A 21,159-nucleotide genomic window follows, 5' to 3' on the forward strand; every position below is an offset into this window, starting at 1 on the left:
TTTTAAGGCTCAACGAATCAGTTTTAGAAGATTTACGGTCAGAGTTCTCTCATTAAATAAAATGGAGATACAATCCACTACTGCGTCGAGAAGGCCCCTCTTGAAAATTCTGTTCTCGTGCTTGGTTCAAACAATAGTACAGGGTTCATCCGCCTTCGAAATTGTCTTAACCTGTTCTTTCAAAACCTTGTAATAGTCAAAATATATAAACACTGAAGGTAGCAGACCCTCAGGGAATAGCAAGAAATACGGATCCCGACTTTAAGGTGAATTTCGTATGACGCCAATACATATATTTACAGCATGTTGTACGCATGTGTATTGATTACAATAAATTCACCTCAAAGTAGGGATCCGCATGTTTTTGCGGATCTGCGGTACCTTCAGTGTTTATATACTTTGGTATAATAGAAGGCTGTAGTGCTCACCTGGATAGTAAGTAAGTAAGTAAGTGGGACCGACTAACTAACCACCAATCGACGACGATCCATTCGTAATCGTCCATCCCAATTATATCATCATAGGAACGACAGTGGATCATAAACACGTAACTTATTTTTAGAATAAAATAAACTTAACAAGAATCTTAAACGTGGAATCGTAATCAAATTACTGGGGAAATAAATAAAACTCCTTTATTGATTCCACTGGTGAACTTTTAATTTATTAATAAAACTAATTTTCGAATGCATTTCGAAAGATCTATCTTTCATCATCAGCAACACACAACTAAATCAAAACCCAATTATCAAAGTAATTATAAAGTTCAAGCTTAAATTATACATGTATACATATCCTATCATTTTTTTTTTTTTTTTTATTAAGGCTAGTTGTTACTAGTCCTAGCAGGACAGGTAACGCGCACTGACGCCTCCAATGGGCCTATTGTGCTAATATCCTATCATTACTTTATACAATTAAATTGAATAGATACGACGATGCCAAATCCGCGAAAAAAAAATATGTCCATCTGTCCGTCTGTCCGTCTGTCTGTCTGCACGATAACTTGAGTAAAACGCATCCGATTTTGAAAATTCTTTTTTTTCCCGTTTGGTAATGTCAAAAGACAGGCTAAGTTCGAAGATGAGTGATTTTGGATCGACCCCTCCCGAGCTGTGGCCCAATAAGTGTTAAACTTGTAAGTGATACGTCAAATAAAAGGTATTTACAATACCGATCGACAAAAAAAAAGTCTATGGAAATCGGATGACCGAGTCGTGAGTTAGACCCCTTGGTGTGGAACAGGCACAGGGTGGCAAGCAGTTTTTGCTTGTAGGTCGGCCACATTTGAACATATTTCGTTCGTTTTAGCTTTATTAGATAGGTATTGACCGTACCAATCAGGGAAAAAAAAGTTTATGAAATTATGTTCTCCGGAGCGTGAGCTATGTCTCTTGGAGTGAGCTCTTATCTGGCTACTCGGCCGTACAGTGAACGTGGAGTATTTTGTCAATATCTCGAGTAAATTTTGACCGAATTTCATGAATTTTTTTTTGTTTGAAAGGTATTAACGAATGTAAAGCGTCGGTACTATTTCCGGTCTCCTAACAAAATGGCTGCCGGCGGCCATATTGGATTTTATTAAAAGTGATATAAAGTGGGAAAAATGATGCTTAGAGAGTTTCTGTTAACATGGAAATAATGTGTTAAGTGTGAGGGGTTTCAGGGATTCCATATATGGACATCTATATATACCTATATACAGCTATATTGAGCTATATACAGGCATATAGAGCTATATAATAGCATATTCCTCTGTGAAATGTTTATTTATAGTGAAATATAGTTAAATATAGCGGTATATAGCTGTTTAAATAGGAATTTATGAAATTTGTCTTCGTACGGGGCTGTCTATATTGCCTCCGGCAATTTAGTTGTATATGATAACAAGGCAAAGAGTGGATAATGTAAGTGATTTTAAAGGGAGAATAGTTTTTCAGCAGAGAAGAAAATGAAGTAAGAGAAATGAAGAGTTTCACATTAAAGGCTTTTGATACGAATAGGTGTTTCGTACGGGTCGGCGTTAGCTATGTTTTTAATTCTTCTTTTTCAAACGCTTCATCAACTTTTTTGAAATTCAAATGTAAATTCGTTAATGCGTGTTCGGCCACTGATGATTTCTCTGGTTTGTTAGTTTTGATGCTCGAAAGATGTTCTTTGTACCGTATTTGCAATTGTCTTCTTGTTTGGCCGTAGTAAATCGATTGACAACAACTACAGGTGATTTGGTAAATGCCAGATTTTTCCTATTTTTTCGGTTTGTCTTTAGTACTTTAGAGTGATGAAATATCTGTGCAAGAAACACTAGAACTAGCACTCTAAATTATAGCTATATACCTTCTATTGATTTAGAAAATTAGTTAGAAAATCCGTATTATACATAGGCCATATCTACGGCTCCTGAACATGCAGGGATCATGGCTGATGGTCGGCTGCAATCAGAAGTACATGAATATAACTTTCGAACGACACTTCAGAAAAACGGATTGGAAATGCCCATCGGCTCTGAAACTACAAGAGTTATTGAAAAACATGGGTTAAATTCTATCAAGAAGATAGGCAGTAAAATCGCAAATGTGACAAACGGAAAACGGTCTTCATCATACGTGATTCGACGCATTAGTATAGCAATACAAAAAGGAAATGTTGCGTCTTTATTAGGGACGATATCCATTGACAAAAAAGAGTTGAAAATCTTACCTGTAGCAGGTAACTTTGTTTCCAAGTAATCTAGAATAGCTAATCTGTAGCAGCTAATCTAGTTTTCCTGGAGGCAAAGTTACCTGATACAGGTAAGAATTTCAACTCTTTTTTGTCAGTGCCGCAATCGAAAAAGTTAAATGACTTTTTTATTTGTATAAATATTGTTAATGTAAATTGAGTAATAAAACTGAAAAATGGACCGATGAAATGGCTTCAAAATTCATGAATATTCCATGTCACTTTTTGGGGGAACACTAATACTGACTCCATTCCGACTCCACAAAAAAAGAAAATTCTGTAATGAAATAGCAGATACTTTTCAAGACAGAAAAAGTTTTCGAAAGTATGTTGTAGTTTCGGAGATATTCGCCTAAAGTTTTGCATAAAAATGGCCTCCAGGTAGAAAAAGAATTTTCCATTTTCTAGAATTTACTCTTTCTTGTCCTAATGGAAAAGGAGGCAATATGATTATAAGCTTCGTCTGAGTTTTCTATGGAGGAACCACTTCTCCTGTAATTACATTTCATCCCAAACGTGACTTACTCCTCGCAGGTCGTTAGACATTAAGTTCTTCTCGAAAATTACTCAATTTCGATCCAATTTTTTTTATACCAAAATCGTTTAAAAATGGGGAAATGGAGCGAGCGGAAAGAGTTCTCGAACAATTTTGACCCGCCCGTACTTTCCTTCTTCAAAACACTTCTACATCGTGAGTGGTGAAGCGAGATATGTTGTACATTGTATGGCAAAGAGCCTACATTTCTTCCTTCATTATCATTCCCTCACGTTTCCTCACAGAATTTAATGGTTTCCAAACGCTTATGTTACTCAAATGACTGTTGACTCTAGGGAAATTTTATTTGCAGCAAAGACACTTGATCACAATGGCATAAAATTGTTGTTCTCTTGTTCGTCTAAATTCGTAAAAAACGGAACGAATTCATGTGAAATTCGATCTTCTAATACATTGACTACCCGATGACCACTCGGATCTTTTCGCAACGGTGCACCAACAGCCGTGGTAACGACCTGTTCCATGTCTTTGTAGAAGCCACCACAATTTCCATGATGATGTCCACAGAAGACATATCGAATACCTTTATAGATACAACTCGATGTTAGTGTTACCTTCGCCGGGTCACGTAACTACATGGACCAACCTAAATTATAGAACTTTTCCAGCATCGGTAGTCTCATTTCCTTTTGAATGTTGGAATAATTATCCTCTTCATCGGGGTGTTGTAGGAAAAACGGGATGTGTTGGAAGACGACTGCAAAAGAATTCCGTAGAAGTAGTAGTAGACTTTACACCACAAGCCAAGACCTTTTGAAGTTTTCCTTACCAATATGCTTCGGTTTTGGATCCATAAAATTCGCCAATTGATCGATGAATTGGGATTGCCTACTCGTCTCGTCCGGTATGGCATCGGGACACTTAAAATATTGCGAATTCAAAACGACAAACAGAACTCCGCCGTAACAAAATTTGAAATAGTCCTGACCGAACTGGGCTCTGTACATTCGTGCTGTTTCTGGCGTAGGTGTGTCTCCGATATCATGATTGCCGCAAACGCAAATCAGTTTTATGTCGGGATCGACGCTTTTGAATATGTCCACAAAGTCGGCGTACTGTTTGTCCCGAGTGTTCCTGAAATCTAAACATTTTGTACATACTCGTTGAGACACGATGAACTGGAGGTTTTCCATACAGCTGATGTCATACCTTCGTATGGAAAAGCATTCAGCATATCACCGCAAATGACGTAAAATCTCGGTTTCGGTTTCATTTCATTAATTCGTTTGATTGATTCTCGGCACAGCGCTTTTTCCTTGTCCCAATTGGGCTCATCTACGTTTAAAATCTCATCGAGTAGACCCAACTGTGTGTCAGCCGATTGTACGAATGTAAACGCCCCAGACCACGACTTTTCTTCGTCGGTTATGTTTTCCGGATTTAGCAGATTTATCGGAATGTTGTCCATGTTACGATATCTTTGCTTGAGACGACAGTTCCACTAGTAACTCTCAATAATAAAAAAAATGTCACAAAAGAATTCAAACTCACAGATCAGCTGTTTCGCACGTAACTATACGACATCTTCAAGTCGATTTTGTGTCTTTTGCCGCCCTTGGTGAATTTTACATCAGTGCCATCTCTTGTGGAACATAATGAAGCTTGACAGACTTGACATCTCTTGACATTATCACGTTTAACCCTGTCAAATTCTGTCGGTACAAATGTCTAAATGAGCTTGCGGTGTGAGGATATTTTATTGAAGAGAAAAAAAAACGAGAAAAATGATCAAGGTGAAGACATCGAATACTGAATCGGGTTCGCATCGATCTGACGATTATTTTTTAATTCTTCAACTTAATAGACACTCGCATTCGCATTGAATCCCATTCGTGCAATTATACAACAACAGCCCAGAGTACTGCTGTCTTCAGTCCATAAAATTTCAAGTCCATCAACAGAAAGCACAAATGCCGCATTGACAAACAATGACAATCAACAGCAGCAAGATGAACCGGACAAATTATACAAAAAATTAGAAATCGAACTGAAGGGAATAGATCCGGCAGTGTTGAAGAGTTACACTTGGTTTGCAACGACAGCGGCACAGAATTTGGGTGTCGAAGTGGGAAAATGGTAAGGTTTTATCACCGCGTCTTGCCGATTCGACCGGTTAAAAATTCTTCTCGTTTCTCTTACGTTAGCTGGTCACTGCGTAAATCGGAAAAGAAACGTATGACACTGCTAAAATCGGTGTTCATCTACAAGAAACATCGTGTCCAATACGAAATTCGTGCGTACTATCGATTCATGCACTTCCATCGCTTGACCGGATCGACGCTGGACACATTCTTGGAGTATATTCAACGAAATCTGCCGGAAGGTGTCGCAATGAAAGCGACCAAAATCGAAGTTCAACCGCTGCCGGATCATTTGAAGGAACCGCCGGCTAGTGTGTAACGGTAGATGTTTTGAGATTTTTTTTTTAGAAAATACAAAGAATCAGTCGACAGTAACGCAGACGGAATTTTTAAGTTTTTCTTGTGACGAGGTATAGGGTATTGGGCTGTATCCTACGCAATTGAATCATGCCATCAATGTATTAGACGCGCTTTGTGTTCATGAAGTACATACTTCACGATTTGCTTGTCATACTCACTGTGCTAACTTATGTCAATTTGGTTAACAGTAGTAACCTAAGAATTATGAATCAGACAGCACGCTTTTACCCAATTGGTCCCAATTTGGTTATTTATTTATTTATTCCCAATTTGGTCAATTACCATTACATGACATATGGGGACATATGTCTTAAGAAACGTACCATCCGAGGCAGTTATTCGAAGAGAGGTGACATGGTAGCGCACAGCGGCAAATTTCTGAACCAGCAGTCTCTTAGATATAGACTGTTAATGGTCACTTGTGGACAGAATACTAACTTTAGATTAACGAGATTACCCACCCGAAGGCATAAGAGGGATTCTTTTGAAAATCCACCTATCAAAATCGGACCCATTTCGTCTGGGATGGGTATACACATGGCTTGAAAGGTCTTTGCCAGTAGACCTCAAAACAGGCCTTACACAGTCTCGAGCCACACCTGGTTTGATCTCCAAAGTTGGAAAAATAGTGTTTTTTATCCGAATTTTTTGGCCGTTTGAAATGATCGTTCCGGATGAGAGTGGGCTTGTTCGAAAGCTGAGCTCAAGTACTTTCGGGTCATGCCTAGTTTGATTAGATTCATTGATATATGTTTGCAAAAAATGCCAGAATTTTTTTTCAAAATCTGTGTGAACTTTAGACAGGTCTGGGCTGGTACTGATGACGCTTAATGTGAACCTAACATGCTAGTCGTAACATACATCGTCTAAGCTTTCCGTTGATACCTCATTTGTAGTGCTGGTGATTGCCGACATAACAGAATTTTATGTTAGTACAACCGCTACTCGTAAAACTCGCCAGCAGTCACCAGCTGGCGATTTTCCTTGGTGTTTCTTCACTTTACACTTTGGCGATTATTATTGGTAGTTCATCATCTTTGTTTGATGAAAAAATGCCAAGAAACATATGACGAATTGCCGAGAAACCAAAGTGTGAAGAAACGCTAAGAAAAATCGCCAGAGTGTGAAGAAACGCAAAAATCTGTTGAATCGCCAAAAAAATACTTCACTTGGCGACTTCACCACGGAATCATACCTACCTACATACCTAAAACATTGAAAAAGCAACCGTTTCACGTTAATTTTCAAGTAAAAAAAATCGAAATTTCGAATGATCGAACCATAATAGTGGTCCCTTTTAGAAATTGTTCACTTTTATGCTGCAACGAGACAATAGACTGTTATGATCAGAGCGAGAAAACCGAAGACTAGTTATTATAACTTGCCTTGGGGTACTTGTCAAAGTATTTGCTTCTCTTTCAACGTGGTACGTTGAGAGCGAGAGGACAGAAGACCAGTTTGGGGTACTTGTCAAAATATCTTCTTCTCTTTCATCATAACACTCTATAGAAGAAATTAGTTTCGTGTTCACTTTTACAATTTTTTATATGGGATGCTGCGGGGACAAAGTTGTTCGAAATGTTTTCGAAATTCGAACTGGAAGTTCCAGTCTGAAATACTATTTAATTCAAATGTTTAGCACTGCTGTTGAAGTTCGATAAAAAAAATGGTTATTCACCGTTACAGAAGAACTTTAAAACTGGAAACACACGAGCAATTTTGTGTTGATGTAATCGACAATTATGCTGGACTTTCCATCCACCTGTGGTAAGTATAGGATTACAATGAAAAACGCAGCATAATTGTCGAACCTGTCAACGCAAAATTGATCGTATGTTTTCGGCCTGCAGAATTTTTGAGGGATGTCAGTGTGAACTTTCGTTACTCATCCGGTTTTTTCCTGTTTTTTTTTACTGTCCGCCAGCAAAATTTCTCCTGGAATGCTAAATTTTGGCGAAGTTTTTGCTTTCAAGAATTTAATTCAAAATCCAAAGACTCCGGCGTACAAATACAAAAAAGGAAAGAAAAATGCCAAAAAATGTGTGGCCTACAAACTAAACTGCCTAATTTACGGGATGTTGGCCAAATAGTCCTTGACCGTCGAAACATCCAAGCGACGAAAACCATTCTGATCACAAATGCCCACCTCAATATTGTCAGCAGTAATTTGACCCTCGAATCCTTCCTTCAACGTTAAAATGGTTGTGTGCACTGCATCATCCAATTCTAAATCCTTGTTGTAACTGTAAGTGAGAGAACGGGTTGGGTTTCCAGTTAGGGACAAGCGACGACAAATTAATTTTCCTCACTCACCGTTTCTCCAAAAACGTTTTCCCGTTGATGGAATTCTTGCCCATTGCAGTTGCCTTCCATGCGAAATACGATCCGGACGGATCACACTGGAACAAGTACGGTCTATCGCTGTCCCATCCGCAGATCAACAACGAAACGCCGAATGGTCGTACACCACCCGATTGCGTATACTCTTGCATCAACGTTGCAACTCGTTGAACTAGCTGCGCCACTGGTATCGGTTCACGGTAAGTGAGATAATAGTTCTGAGCCATTTTCCGGGCTTGTTTAACAAGTAGGCGATAGTCCGGTCCCATGCCCGAGTACACCATACCGATGTGATCGGCAATGCTCTCCACTTTGTGTACACTTTGTTCGTCGTACAAAATGGATTTGTGCTTGTTTTCGGTGGCCAAAACAACACCATTCGCAGCCATTATACCGACTGATGGTGCGCCTGCCGCAACAGCAGCCAGAGCATATTCGATCTGAACTAACTTTCCCGAAGGACTGCAAAACAAAGATTTTTTTTTAAATTTGTTTTCGGGTGGATAAATAAGCCGCAAGTCATCACAAAATGAGGTTATGCAGTGTATCAATAGAGTACAACTTTCGCAAAATTTTGGATAATCACACACCTGAATGTAGTCAAAGAGAAACTGTATCGTTCCGATGCCATCCTCCAATTTTTTAAAGATTTTTTCGCGTTTTGTGAATTATTCAACCAGCCGAAGAGAAGATGATCAAGCAAAATCAGAAAATCGAATGGAAACACACAACGATGAGATATGTCAAACAATCGATGTGCGGATCGTACTAGATTTTCAACCGACAAAATGTTTACGGACTCGGTAGACCCAGGCGATATTTTTAGTTCAAGGCATAGCGCAACTTATTCAAAAGTTCTTTCCAGATATGAAAACGATCATTTCAGACAACTCGAATTTTGCGTTCCAATCGAGTCACCCGATAGTTCGGTTTTTATTTTAGCTGCATACAGAGGAAATTACATCATAAGAAGTCTTTTTCATGTCTCGGAGCTGAAAAAGAGGGTTTTTCAAATACATTTTCGGATTTTCGACCCATCAAGTGTTAATTTTCTTGATATACGTGTTCGGCGTAACATGCAACGGAGACATGATCCTGGTCTCCCTCATGACACTGATGTCTGGCATGTGTGGAATGTGCTTTGGATTTGTCATTTCGGTATTTTGTGAATTAGAACAACGCGCAGTACCGGTGGCGTTGGGCTCGTTTTATCCATCGCTGTTATTGGGCGGCGTTATATGGCCTCTAGAAGGAATGCATTCAATACTGAGGTGATTAATTGCAATCTCCGTTTTGATCATTGAGTAATCAAATGAATTGGATTGCCGTAGGTAATTGCTTACCATTAACACAGCCCATCGAATCCCTCAGATATATTCTTGCAAGGGGATGGGGATTAGATGAAGCTGGAGTATATATAGGCTTCGCGGTATTATTATCTTGGATCGTATTGTTTTTGGTCATTGCGTTAGTGATGCTCAAACTTAAACATTGACATCGATGACAATATACATTAGGTTGGTCTTTTTCTCAGGCGACAGGTCTATTCAGGATGACAAAATGTGTAAAGAAGCTTTTTGAAGAAATAAAGACGTGATGATGTAGTCCTTGCCTAATATTTTTTATCCCGATCGGAGTCACCGTCAATGTGTTCAGCGTGTCACTGCTTTGATGGTCAACAGAAAACTCAACAGATTTAGAATCAAACCTCTGGAAACAACACTAAAGTTCAGAAGGAAGTTAAAAAAGACAGGTCGAGAAGTGCATTTCAGTGCGAAATTTCAACTGAAGTTCGCGCCAAATTTTATACGGAAATTACAGCAAGTTCAGTGGGTTTTCCGTGATAACTGCCCCAGCGATCCTCATATATAACTATGGCTGAGGCATTGCTATACATTCTGTATTTTTAAACTTTTTAGTGTTGTAACACTTACAGTAAATGCACAAAAAACGACAGGAAATTTACTTCGAATTTGTGACTTTGTAGGGAGTTTAGAGATCCAATGACTTTGACTTTACGTGTATTCGCACGACAGTGTAAAGACCGGTAAAGACTTTTCTGGGCGCTATACCATGATTATCTGGAGCAGCTTCCCATCGATTAAAAATACCAATCATTGCGAGAGTACAAAATGTTCTTCATTTTCAATTTATCGACACTCACAACAATTTATTATCGTTGATTGCAGAGCAGATACTGTTTGTAAATATGTCCTTTACATCCAGTTGGTCACTGTTTGTTTGTGCATCGATTGCATCTGAAAGGAAAGGGGAATTGAGATTTCATTAGTTTCGCTCAATAATGATTCAATATTGATCACAGACTCAAATCCATTGATTCCACATTTATTGAAGTCACCAACTAAAGTACACAATAGGAAAGAAGTACAGACCTACAGACCAAATTTTTCCAACATTCAAGACTGAAATATTGATTTAGAATCTTTGAGAAACTAGAGTAACTGCATTATGTACCGGACCGTAAAAAATTTGAACAATTTGGACTATCTGTTTGTTCAGAGAAACAAAAGCTCTTGTTGCGTTCCATTTCAGCATTGAAACTGTTAAACTGTGTGGAACGGTCACCGAATATACTAAACAAATGTTCGCAAGTTTACTAAATTTTGAACCTTGAGGCTTAATTTCCACTTAAACATTTTCGTATAAGGGTGCTTCGTGAAGGATTTTTATTGGTTAAAGAACGAGAGAGACGAATTTCCACCAATAGAAATCCTTCATGGTGACTCTCCGGCGAACATTTTTAAGCGGAAACCAGACTTAGGGGATCACTCGACAAACAATCATCGAGACAACGGTGTCAGGTTAATCCAGAACGCTTTTCAAATTATTTTCATCTCAAGCGATTAACAGTCCCAGTCGCAAAGTTCGATGAAAATTTAAGTTTGGAAAATTTTTCCGGAAAATCAATAAAAAATTGGGAAATGTCAAATTTTCCACAGTAGAAAAGTTTTCCATTCTTTCGCTTTGCAAAAAATCAAAATAGAAAATATTTTTTCTATCCCCAACACCGGAGAAGAAGATGCAGCAATACAACAATTCGTTAAATCGCAGTGGCTTTACAGACGATTTAATTTCGGATGGTGCAGCTAACACATTATCCAAAAATAATCGAAGAATGATCTACGACAATAAACCAACAATAGAGCCTATAGCAAGTGGACGGAATGCGTTTGCATTCTGGGTTATAGTCATCATCATTTTCGTAATGACCATTGGTAATCTGATTCTCACTATGACTATAATCGGAGTCTTGAGATTGGGTAAGGGTATGGAATTCATGGAAATGGTACCAGAGGCGGAGACCATCAAATTCTTTGGTGTTACGGACTTCGATCGACTTTACAAGAAAGACGGAATTATCGAAGGATTCGCTGATGTTCCTATGAATATCACAGGTCTGTGTGTGACTTATCCTAGCGGCGGAAGATTTTCTTTTCGAATTTAAATTTTCTGGTTTGCAGCTGACAACTCGAATGTAGCCATTAACTTCGTGAAGCTGAACGGTCAAACCCACAACAAAATGTTGATGAGCAAGAATGGCACCGCCTTCAACGAAATAAACCATTTCATTCTGCGGGACCCACAGACAAACGAACCCATTTTCACGACGCACAAACCACATTACAATATGATGGGCGCACAGAATTTACATGCCAAGATCATCAGTTCATCACAGATTCGAGCACCCGTTCATGAATCCTTAAGTCTGAACAGTACCAAGGGTAAAATGCTGTTTCGCGGCTCCGAAGGCGTTAGGATCAATGGCAAAGAGATTTTCATCTCTGCCGATCAGAATTTGGTGTTCAAAGCGCACAACGGATCGATCGTTCTGAGTGGAGCGGATGGCATAATTGTGGACGTTAAAAATATTCCGATAGTCGGGGAGCATGGTATTAAACTCGACAATAATCAGTTCAAGATTTGCGTTTGTATGCCAACGGGGAAACTATTTCGAGTGCCAATAGCTCCGTCGAGCCACGCCATCAAGGGACTGTGCAGTCACACGAAACACGACCCATGCATTTAAATCTGCCATTAGCGTCATTGGCATCGAATTGTAGTTGTAGTTTATGGTAGTTGCGATATTGGGTAGAGGAATAGATGATGTTAGCATACTCAAACGGTCTAAAACGTATATATATATGGATCCTGTCTTCGGTATCAAATCAATAAAAGAAAATGTACGAAATAAAGAGCGAGTTGTTTCATTCGAAAAATCTTTGCTCTGATCTATAATATTACATAGGGTCATGTAGCCAAGGCAATTTAAGTAAACATGGGTGTAAGGGGCAACATGGGTGTAAGGGGCAACATGGTTGTAAGGGGCAACATGGGTGTAAGAGGCAACATGGGTGTTATTAGGTTACTGATTGAGATGTGAATCACTAAAAAATGGAAAAATTTGGCAATATCTTTCGGTGAAATTCTAGATGTGCCTCTGGCGCCATAACAGAAAAGAGAAAACTTTGCTTGCCACCGTCACTCCATGTGTCAAGTTTTCAGCGATAAATGAGAATTTAATTCGCTCTACTCGAAGAATCTGGTATGGAGGACAAATTTGACTCTGAAGCCGAATTTCAGTGTTCTATGTTGTCTTGGGTACAAGGAGTCGGTAGGATTGTAAGCGTAAATGCAGTGTGGCTGCAAGATTTATGAATGAAATATTTTAAGATCTCTCGTCGCAATCCATAGGCTGTTATGATGAGAGAGAAGGAAATACAATTTAGACAAGTTATTTTAACTTGCCTTGAGGGATATGTCAAACATTTATATGAAAATATGCAATGACAAGTACCCCAAGGCAAGTTAAAATTGACTGGTCTTCGGAACTCCAGCTCTTTTCGTAACAGTCTATTGGATTGCCATAACAGAAAAATTTGGCATTTGATGTTGTTCTGATGACTATCTTCGAGTGTCTAGGCTCAGTAATAAGGTAGCGCTAATTCTTTCTATACAGAATATCCTTACTGTGTAAGGCTACACAACGACGTATCCGAGATTTCAAATGTTGCAATGCTAGATTTTAAAATTTTTCATTCATAACTGTTCCTAAACACAACGACGTACGCGAAAATATTCGCCACAACAACACCAAATGCCACATTTTTAAATACAGTATTTCAGCACAACAAGTATGTGATGGAAATACATCGATGTAGCGTAAATTATGTGTTGTAGCGTAGATATAGTGCAGCGGTAAGCTTTTATGAAAATTTTTAAAATCTCTCGTCATACAGCATTAGAAACTTCGCATACGTCTTTTGTGTAAAGGCACAGTTACCTCCCCACTCAACTGAACTTACATCACAAAATGTACGCCACAATTCAATTTCGCCGAGGCGTCTCAATTTCGCAGTCGATTTTATGAATGAAATTAAGATAGAGAGAGAGAGAGAGAGAAATTACAGACAAATTTTGACATCTTGGCGAATCTCTTCGCTTATACGTCGTTGTGTTCAGACACAGTTATTGTTGAAATACTTCGTTTCTTGGAGTTTTCGAACGGCTTTAATTGCTACAACTGCGTGAGGGGGGAACGCACAGTCGATCAGACACTCCTTTCATCTAGTTATATCAGTTCTAACTGAGAAACTAACAAAAAAGCCTATCTGAACTTCAAGAACATTTAAAAATTATTCTTAAAAACGCCTTGGTGTGTGCAATGTCGCTTTTTGGCGAAAAGACTTCTCGAACTTTTAGGGCTTGTCGAAGTTTTAACGGTTCCGTGGATATTTTCCGTAAAATGTCACCGACTTTGTGACCGTCTGGAGTGGTGCCTGTTCTTTTAGAAACTTGACAAACCGAACCACTTATTGTGACACCTGAAACAAAGGACAAACACACAGAACCTGTTTTCCGGCAATGAAATCGTCCTAAATTGTCAAACTTTTTTGATGCAAAATTTATGTCGCGAATTTCATTTCTGGAAAATTGGATCGAACAGATTTACACTGATGATACCAAGAGGAATTCTACGGCACAGAAAACTCGGATTATATTTTTTCCACTTATCGCTACATACAAATTAGAGACAATTTACGACATAAAAGTAATTTCAAATTGAAAATAATTTTGACTTAAAATAAAACGAGCAGAACGGAACCCCAAAGAACGTAGTCGTTCGAATCGTTCATTCCATGATATCATCGCCTTCGCCCTCCATCATCTCGTCATCTTCGTCTCCCTCCTTTTTATCGTCTGGCTTAACATAAACGGCCTCAACTGGCGACACGACAACACCATCCCAAACAGACATTTCACGTGCAATACTCGTATTACCTTCCAAGCCAAGAATGTGTTTGTATCCGCCATGGGCCAATACTCGCAACAGCGTTTGAGCCGACATACAGCACGCATCCTGTTGCTCCAGCGACAACGACGTATGTACACGGTTGTGACCATTTTCGCAGGGATCGGAAATGCCTGCAGAGCCAGGTAGGAATAGACCGGAGGCAAGCAGTTGGAATACGCGCCTGTAAATCGGGGAGAAACGAGAACATTGAAGTCGGAAACATGACACATAGTGCGCACGGCGTATATTAATTACCGGAAAGCCAAATTAATGGGCAATGCTTGACGGCTAGGATTGTTCATGATGGCAAAGTGTGCCAACAGGTCCAAGATCCACGGTGACAGTGGCTGGAATGCTTCGAAACGCTTGCACAAGTCTCGCAACAAGCGGATCAGCACTTTGATCGATGAGTGGTGAGCGTTCTCTTCGAACCATCTCGAATGACGAATGGCAGCCAGGTGGCTCTGCATGATTTTCGCATTTAGATGGGTGTCGGCTTCCAATTTGCGAATATTTTGCGGCAAAGTGGTGATCAGCACCTTGACACAAGCATGCCGGTTCGATATGTCGAAACCTTTGTCGTGCAATTCGGTTTTCAGAACATCGGCTTTGGTGACCACCTCGGTTTTCATCAACGTTTTTAAATCCTCTTGGACCTTTTTGGACAATGCTTCGCAAGCTTCTTTGGTCGGTAGCGTTTTCAATATGACGACAATGTCAGCCTCATTGTGTCCAGTCACCATTGTTCCTTTCTTGAACGATCCAACTTGGCGGACCTCATCGAGTTGCTGAAATTTTGAATTAATTTGTATTGGTGGTGATCACGGGTTGCCGCCCTGAATGTAAAATTGAAAAACGAGATACTCACACAAGTGTTAAAGTCTCCCGGAGCCACAACCAAGTTGTCCAAGACGGCCTGTATTTTGGTGACCAAATTTGCAATGGCTGTCTGCTCGAATGCGGTTGGACTCAGATCTTGGTTACGTTTCAGCAAAGCCTACAAAATCAATCGAGCGATAAGTTTGCCGTTTTTATGCCAACTCCAAGCAATAAACTTACACTGGTCAATGCTGAATCGTCCGGTGCAGGTCCGACTCTTGGAAAAACCACTTCAGCTAGTGTTAGATCGAATGGATGTCGGGGAATGAACGCCTTTATGGGGGAAAAAATGATTGCAAATTAGAACCAATCAATTGCTGGAGCGTTTACGGTAAAAATTTACCTTTTTAAAGTGGCCACGAATACCACCCGCTCCACGCATATTTCCTCGACCACGAATTCCGCCACGAACCATCTTTTTTGTTACGAATATCACAAAATTTCTATTTAGAATTTGTATTGAAATGACTTGTCGAGGCCGGCCAATGTTCGCAAAGTGTCATGGAAAGCGTTTTTTGTTAGCTGTCAAAAGAAACCGTTCGAAGATGGCGCTGGTTGTAATTATGTGAGATGATAAAGAAGTTTATATTCGTCCGTTCTACCTTAACCGACCTGCTCCAGGCTCCAGGCACTTTATTTGAATAATCATTTTCTTGCGTATCACTACATCGCGTTCAAAACCACTTGCAGTTAACTACCGGTTTTTGTTTGATTAATTTTTGGGTTCGTCTTAGAGGGATTCTTTTGAAAAACAGCCTATCGAAATCGGACGCATTTTCCAGTTGACTTTTTTATATGTGCCTAGAAAAGTATTCGACCCTAGAAGCTAAAACCACTTTCAAACATCCAAACCACATGCATCCAAACCACATAAGACCCTATTTGGCCCAAAAGCACATTAAATTACCTGTCAAATGACACCCTACACGACCATGTGCGTTTTGTGTACCTCGAGAAATTTCAGTAAGAACTGTGTGACGAGGGGTAAACCACTATTTTGTGATTAACATGGTTAATCAGTTAATCTGTTAATCAGAAACATAAGTTTTGTGAATCCAAACGGTTAATCGGTGATTAAAATTGATTAACCGCTATATTTTACGTTTATTTGTAGTTTTGCGACGATTCCCCCGGTCAAATGTTGGTTAATCAGCAATTCGTCATCATGTTAATCACTGGTTAATCATGTTAATCATGTTAATCACGTCAAAAAATAGAGTGGTTTACCCCTCGCTGTGTAAGTCTTCGGTTAAAAACTTTAACTGCACATATTTCAGTGTCGATGAATTTTAAACCTAATAAGTCCCTATTCGGCTCAATGGTACTTCGAAGAATTTTTTTGAAAGTGGTTTTGGCTTCTAGGGTCGAATACCTTTCTAGGCACATATAAAAAAGTCCACTTCAAAATGCGTCCGATTTCGGTAGGCTGTTTTTCAAAAGAATCCCTCCTTATGCTTAAAACTAGAAGATCTTATAAAGTCAAACATTTCCATTGAACTTTGATACATAATTCGAGCGTAAATTCAGTTCATGACTGCTAGGAATTTCGCGCCCCGTCATTCACAATAATTGACAAAATGACACATTTTGTATAAGGAAAATGTCACTTTGTGGGTTGTTGTGAATGACACGGCGCGAAATTCCTCAACACCTTTGAGAACACATCGTTGCTCCTCAACGTATTTTCTGTATTCACTTGCTATCTACAAATTGCAGTAGACTACACTGGTTCCCCTGCAGAGCTTTGCAAAGCATTACAGGTTAATCATCACTTGCTATCTACATTCTACAGAAAATGATTCCAATTAGGTAATGTAAAACGAGAACCAGTACAAAGAACCTCTTTTAGTCTGGAGCCGGTTCCTACAAACGACTTCAAAGAAGCTAGTCACACCTAGTAAATTGTTTGAAACTACTCCAATAGTATAGCTACATGGAAAACGAGTTATTGGATTCTTGAGTCGACCGCGACAGAACGTTAACAATAAGAAAAATTGTTTTGTCCGCTGAAATTTCGTATGTTACCGAAGATTACATATGACAAGGCTATGCAGATCGCCACTATTTCACTGAGACTTTATCATAAAAAATGTCGGTAAACTTCAACTGCATTTCGGTACCGACAAAATTTCAAATGAACTGAAATAAACTTCAATGGTCAGAGATCAGGTGTAACCTCCTGAATTGAATTGAATTAATGGCGGTCTGTCTAACCTCCTCATATAAACGACCTTGAGGTTTGATGATGTTTTCCAGTTTTTGAGGAGTATTGAAGTATTTTTGGTGATCACTCAAATTTTTGACTAATTCTTTAAAAAAAAAGTTCGAATCAAATGCCTGGTAGCAGTTGCCGCCCTACTACATCCGGGTTTCGTATTCCTATTCTTTTTCCAAGTTTCCATCCAATACAATCATCTGATTCGGTTATGTATGACATTACCTTCCCTGTCCCCTACACATTAACCTTGGCTGAAATGAGTATTCACGCCATAAGTGTGCCTAAAATTTGAATTTTAAGTGAACGATTCGATGAAAAAGTGAACCAAAAAATACATTTCAACGCTTCACTGTATGAAAATGACGCTACGTTAAAAAGACCTCCGCACTTTCCATTTTGAATTTCGACCGCACTTACGGCGTGAACTTGGGCTGTCGCAAAAGGAAAAACATGGCTGCTTTCGGTAAGTCAAACTGCATTTCAATACAAAATTTCAATTGAACTGAAATTGTTCTACAAAATTGTATGAAAATTACAGTACAGTTCAGTGGATGCGAAATTCATGCACAGCGATCAGGGCCTATTTTAAGGAAATTAAATTTCCAAAAGCGATCGGTGTAACCTCCTCATATACAAACTTGGTTCTGGGTCAGGTCACTCTAAACGTAAAGTTCCTTATTGAGTTAAATAAAACAACTTGTTTTTTATAAGTTAAATTCTGACTAATAATTTATTTACTTTTTACAACTTAATGATTGTTTGTCATCTTAGAGACTTATAATGACTAATTTCCTCTGTTTTCTTCTCTATTTTCTGTTTTAAATTTAATTTCAATTCTTATATTCAAAAAATTAATTGTTAATTTTTGTTTTTTTACCTAATTCAGTTTTAAATTTGGTGTTTTGTCTTATCTCGCTTTCTAAATTTTTTGTTAATTTGTCTTCAAAAAAATTCTTTTCATGTTTCCATTATTTTTTTGTCTCTTTTCATTTTTGATTTCTCCATTTATTTTATTAATTCATCTGGTTTTTCTTTCTCATTCGGTAATTTGACTAGGTTCTGAAGGTATCTGTTCGTTTTTTTTTTAAATTAATTTTAATCGTATTTTATTGATATTATATAAAATGAGCTCGAAAATGAGTTGTATACAGACGAAATTTTTCCATGTTTTTATTACATACCCTTTCACCAGACGCATAGTACGGAATTTTGTATTTTTTTGAAATTTTCGAGGAAAATGTGGAAGGAACGACCAGGAAATTTTCTGCCCAAAACTACTAGTATTCTTGATTTGGTGATTCATTATCGTAGTCGAAGTTATAAAGAAAAGCAAAAACTTTCCCACAATTATTTTGTTTCTAAAAAAAATCATTTTATTATTATAGTTTCAATGACGTCGTTGTGGCATATGTTTTCGAAAAGTTCCGATTTCAAAATGTGTCTGTTTTTTTTGGCCATAGAGCTAATCGCCTCTCAAAAATAGTGTAGGCACCCAAATATGTTTAAAAATGACAGCGCCACTATGACATCTCTCGAATGTAACTATTATGATCTTGACGTGTGGCTTGTTTTCATGTGAGTCAACTTCACTATTATGACATTTACTATGTAATGACATTTGTGAAGTTGCTGCACATTAAAACAGGCTGCATAGAATAAAGTACTATGATAAATAAAATGTGGCTAATCGATGAAATGTAACCAGATTTTCGAATAATTCTAGCAGTAAATTTGGTCATATTTCTTTGTAAACCAACTTCACTTCTTGGATGTTTACTAGATTAAAGTTATTTTCACTAGAAAATAGAGCGCAAAGAATAAAGTACTGAAAAGTCATTAACGGCTAACTGATTGTTATTCCTATAGAAAAATGATGTTTAGAAACTAAGAAGAAATGTAATAGAGCTTTCTCATAATTTTAGTACATTCTGTGACAGACTGTGATTTTCATGTGAACCAACTTCATATGGTGACATTTGTTCTGTAATGACAAATGTGAAGTTGGTTCACATGAAAATAAGCCGCACATAATAAGTACTATGAAAAAAATGTGGCGCCTCTACTGGCCAACCCACTTGTCCCATGAGGTTATTTTATAAAACACCAAATAAAAATTGTATTTTTTTTGAAATTCAGTTTGACGAAAAGAGAGCTTCTTTGCAAAGCTAGTGTGAAATTATAGCGAGTTATAAGAAAATATTGTGCGTCTGGTGTATATCGTTCCTGTTTCGTGAAATATATCAAAAAATCTCTATGGTTCACTTTGACTTGCTTTTATTCTTATTACATTTTGGAATGAGAAAATGAGAATGGAAAAGTTCACCAAAAATGTTTTAAACGTTTAGATATGACATAATATATACTTACACATTATTACAAAAAACGGTTTCTTTTTTGTCAAAAATTTTCTTTTTAAATGGACAACAATTTTTAAAATTAGGTAAATTTCGAATCGGAGTACTAGAAGTACACACAAGTATAAGTCTCATTATTGCTAAGAAATGTCTTTATTTTTACAACAGCAGTGGCTTCACGTTTTTAATTGGGAAAAAGAGTTTAAGTTTTCACACACATTTGATCGTTTTTTTTAAATTTTTAGTAAAAAAAATCTTCATCACAGATTTGAAAGAAAGATTTCAGATTTTTGTTTCTTTTATTTGTTTGTTCTTCAAAAATTGCGAAAAGATTTATGTCGTGAGTTATTTTTGATATCTTATGAATTGCTTTTGTTATTTTTTGACTTTTTATTCACACTTTCATGTTATTCTTCCCTGTTAAATCAAATGTTAACATTTCGAATATGCTCCTCAAAATTTTTGATTTTTAATTTGGCATGGCCTTAAAACAGAAATTATTTTATAAGAGACCGTGATTCAGTGTGCATTTCAGTCCTTCATTAAATGACCACCCTATTTCTAGGTTATTTCATCTGTTGACGAAATAATTACAAAAGCTTTAAGGTTATGTCTCTGAGAATGCTCTCGTTCGTTTTCGTCTTCGTTTTATTTCACTTTACCAGACTGTCAACTTTTAGGCCGCTCGTTCTTTACAAGAAAATCTACATTGACAAAAGCTTTATATGTAGCTACAGCTATAGATCATGTTCAAGTAACTGTAAACTAACATAACCTGAAATTGAAACAAAGTAATTGAGGTTACGTTACGTTTTTGCTAAGTTGGGGTGGTACATACAACAGTAGTTGGACACATATGGTTCTTTCATTCATAAATAGTTTATCAATGAAAGAACAATATGTGCCCAACTTATGGTATACATGTCAGGCTGGTGCAGTGCACCAGTGGTGCACCCTAAAATCTTTTGTTTTTCTTTTGTTTTTATTTTGTGATTTTTGTTTTTGAGCTAATTTGGTTTCTTTTCGATGAGTGAAGAACACCTGATAATACACTAATCATACTCTTGTTACGGTATTCATCCGCTCAAAAATATTAGTAGTGGAGCAAAAAGTAGCCTTACGATGGACTGATATGCACACAGGTTCTCGGTTCGGAAGTTGGTTTTTGTTTTTCACACTTAAACAAAAGGCAGACACTGAGAACACTGACTTAAAGATTAGATTAAGGTTCCTTTCACAGGAATCTTGATAAAGAACTTACTTCTGAAACCAGAAGTCGTGTGAAAGTAATTTTATTACAAAGGCCGAAAATGATCTTTTTAAGTCGAACTCTCGGT

At 37.9% G+C, this 21,159-nt stretch overlaps 5 protein-coding genes across 6 annotated transcripts; 2 read left to right on the forward strand and 3 right to left on the reverse strand.

Moving 5' to 3' along the window:
* Nucleotides 1-3,536: 3,536 nt before the first annotated feature.
* On the reverse strand, nt 3,537-4,781 carry LOC119084348 (serine/threonine-protein phosphatase CPPED1-like). The gene is made up of 4 exons (XM_037194290.1): nt 4,427-4,781; nt 4,047-4,358; nt 3,864-3,974; nt 3,537-3,800 (listed from the first exon to the last, which is right to left on the reverse strand). Exons 1-4 carry the CDS (start codon nt 4,683-4,685, stop codon nt 3,583-3,585), a joined length of 900 nt encoding a protein of 299 aa, XP_037050185.1. The 5' UTR covers nt 4,686-4,781; the 3' UTR covers nt 3,537-3,582.
* Nucleotides 4,782-4,899: 118 nt separating this feature from the next.
* Nucleotides 4,900-5,744, forward strand: LOC119084349 (28S ribosomal protein S10, mitochondrial). The gene is made up of 3 exons (XM_037194291.1): nt 4,900-5,010; nt 5,082-5,353; nt 5,422-5,744. Exons 1-3 carry the CDS (start codon nt 5,002-5,004, stop codon nt 5,675-5,677), a joined length of 537 nt encoding a protein of 178 aa, XP_037050186.1. The 5' UTR covers nt 4,900-5,001; the 3' UTR covers nt 5,678-5,744.
* Nucleotides 5,745-7,677: 1,933 nt separating this feature from the next.
* Nucleotides 7,678-8,811, reverse strand: LOC119084350 (proteasome subunit alpha type-2). The gene is made up of 3 exons (XM_037194292.1): nt 8,649-8,811; nt 8,032-8,520; nt 7,678-7,961 (listed from the first exon to the last, which is right to left on the reverse strand). The coding sequence occupies exons 1-3, from the start codon at nt 8,687-8,689 to the stop codon at nt 7,787-7,789; spliced, it is 705 nt and encodes a 234-aa protein (XP_037050187.1). The 5' UTR covers nt 8,690-8,811; the 3' UTR covers nt 7,678-7,786.
* Nucleotides 8,812-10,181: 1,370 nt separating this feature from the next.
* Nucleotides 10,182-15,769, reverse strand: LOC119084354 (interleukin enhancer-binding factor 2 homolog). Of its 2 annotated transcripts, XM_037194300.1 has the most exons (6): nt 15,594-15,769; nt 15,431-15,523; nt 15,240-15,368; nt 14,627-15,159; nt 14,359-14,552; nt 10,182-10,316 (listed from the first exon to the last, which is right to left on the reverse strand). In XM_037194300.1, exons 1-6 carry the CDS (start codon nt 15,663-15,665, stop codon nt 10,219-10,221), a joined length of 1,119 nt encoding a protein of 372 aa, XP_037050195.1. In that variant the 5' UTR covers nt 15,666-15,769; the 3' UTR covers nt 10,182-10,218. The 2 variants fall into 2 exon arrangements, with proteins under 2 accessions (XP_037050195.1, XP_037050194.1); XM_037194299.1 differs by lacking the exon at nt 10,182-10,316 and having other exon boundaries at nt 14,050-14,552.
* Nucleotides 10,996-12,202, forward strand: LOC119084357. The gene is made up of 2 exons (XM_037194302.1): nt 10,996-11,474; nt 11,541-12,202. The coding sequence occupies exons 1-2, from the start codon at nt 11,099-11,101 to the stop codon at nt 12,104-12,106; spliced, it is 942 nt and encodes a 313-aa protein (XP_037050197.1). The 5' UTR covers nt 10,996-11,098; the 3' UTR covers nt 12,107-12,202.
* Nucleotides 15,770-21,159: the final 5,390 nt, after the last annotated feature.

The sequence above is a fragment of the Bradysia coprophila genome, unplaced genomic scaffold (assembly GCF_014529535.1).
Source record: "Bradysia coprophila strain Holo2 unplaced genomic scaffold, BU_Bcop_v1 contig_732, whole genome shotgun sequence".
Taxonomy (NCBI): Eukaryota; Metazoa; Arthropoda; class Insecta; order Diptera; family Sciaridae; genus Bradysia; species Bradysia coprophila.

Bases quoted from the DNA above. Each gene is read 5' to 3' on its own strand.
- LOC119084348 (XM_037194290.1), bottom strand. From the start codon at position 4,685: ATGGACAACATTCCGATAAATCTGCTAAATCCGGAAAACATAACCGAC. The intron at 4,359-4,426 runs GTATGACATCAG...CAAAATGTTTAG, and splicing joins GAATGCTTTTCCATACGAAG to ATTTCAGGAACACTCGGGAC. The intron at 3,975-4,046 runs GTAAGGAAAACT...ATTCTTTTGCAG, and splicing joins TCCAAAACCGAAGCATATTG to TCGTCTTCCAACACATCCCG.
- LOC119084349 (XM_037194291.1), top strand. The intron at 5,354-5,421 runs GTAAGGTTTTAT...CTCTTACGTTAG, and splicing joins GGTGTCGAAGTGGGAAAATG to CTGGTCACTGCGTAAATCGG.
- LOC119084350 (XM_037194292.1), bottom strand. From the start codon at position 8,689: ATGGCATCGGAACGATACAGTTTCTCTTTGACTACATTCAG. The intron at 8,521-8,648 runs GTGTGTGATTAT...TTTGTTTTGCAG, and splicing joins TTCTCTTTGACTACATTCAG to TCCTTCGGGAAAGTTAGTTC. The intron at 7,962-8,031 runs GTGAGTGAGGAA...TCTCACTTACAG, and splicing joins AAAACGTTTTTGGAGAAACG to TTACAACAAGGATTTAGAAT.
- LOC119084357 (XM_037194302.1), top strand. From the start codon at position 11,099: ATGCAGCAATACAACAATTCGTTAAATCGCAGTGGCTTTACAGACGAT. The intron at 11,475-11,540 runs GTCTGTGTGTGA...TCTGGTTTGCAG, and splicing joins TGTTCCTATGAATATCACAG to CTGACAACTCGAATGTAGCC.
- LOC119084354 (XM_037194299.1), bottom strand. From the start codon at position 15,665: ATGGTTCGTGGCGGAATTCGTGGTCGAGGAAATATGCGTGGAGCGGGT. The intron at 15,369-15,430 runs GTAAGTTTATTG...TTGATTTTGTAG, and splicing joins ACGATTCAGCATTGACCAGT to GCTTTGCTGAAACGTAACCA. The intron at 14,553-14,626 runs GTAATTAATATA...CCCGATTTACAG, and splicing joins CCCATTAATTTGGCTTTCCG to GCGCGTATTCCAACTGCTTG.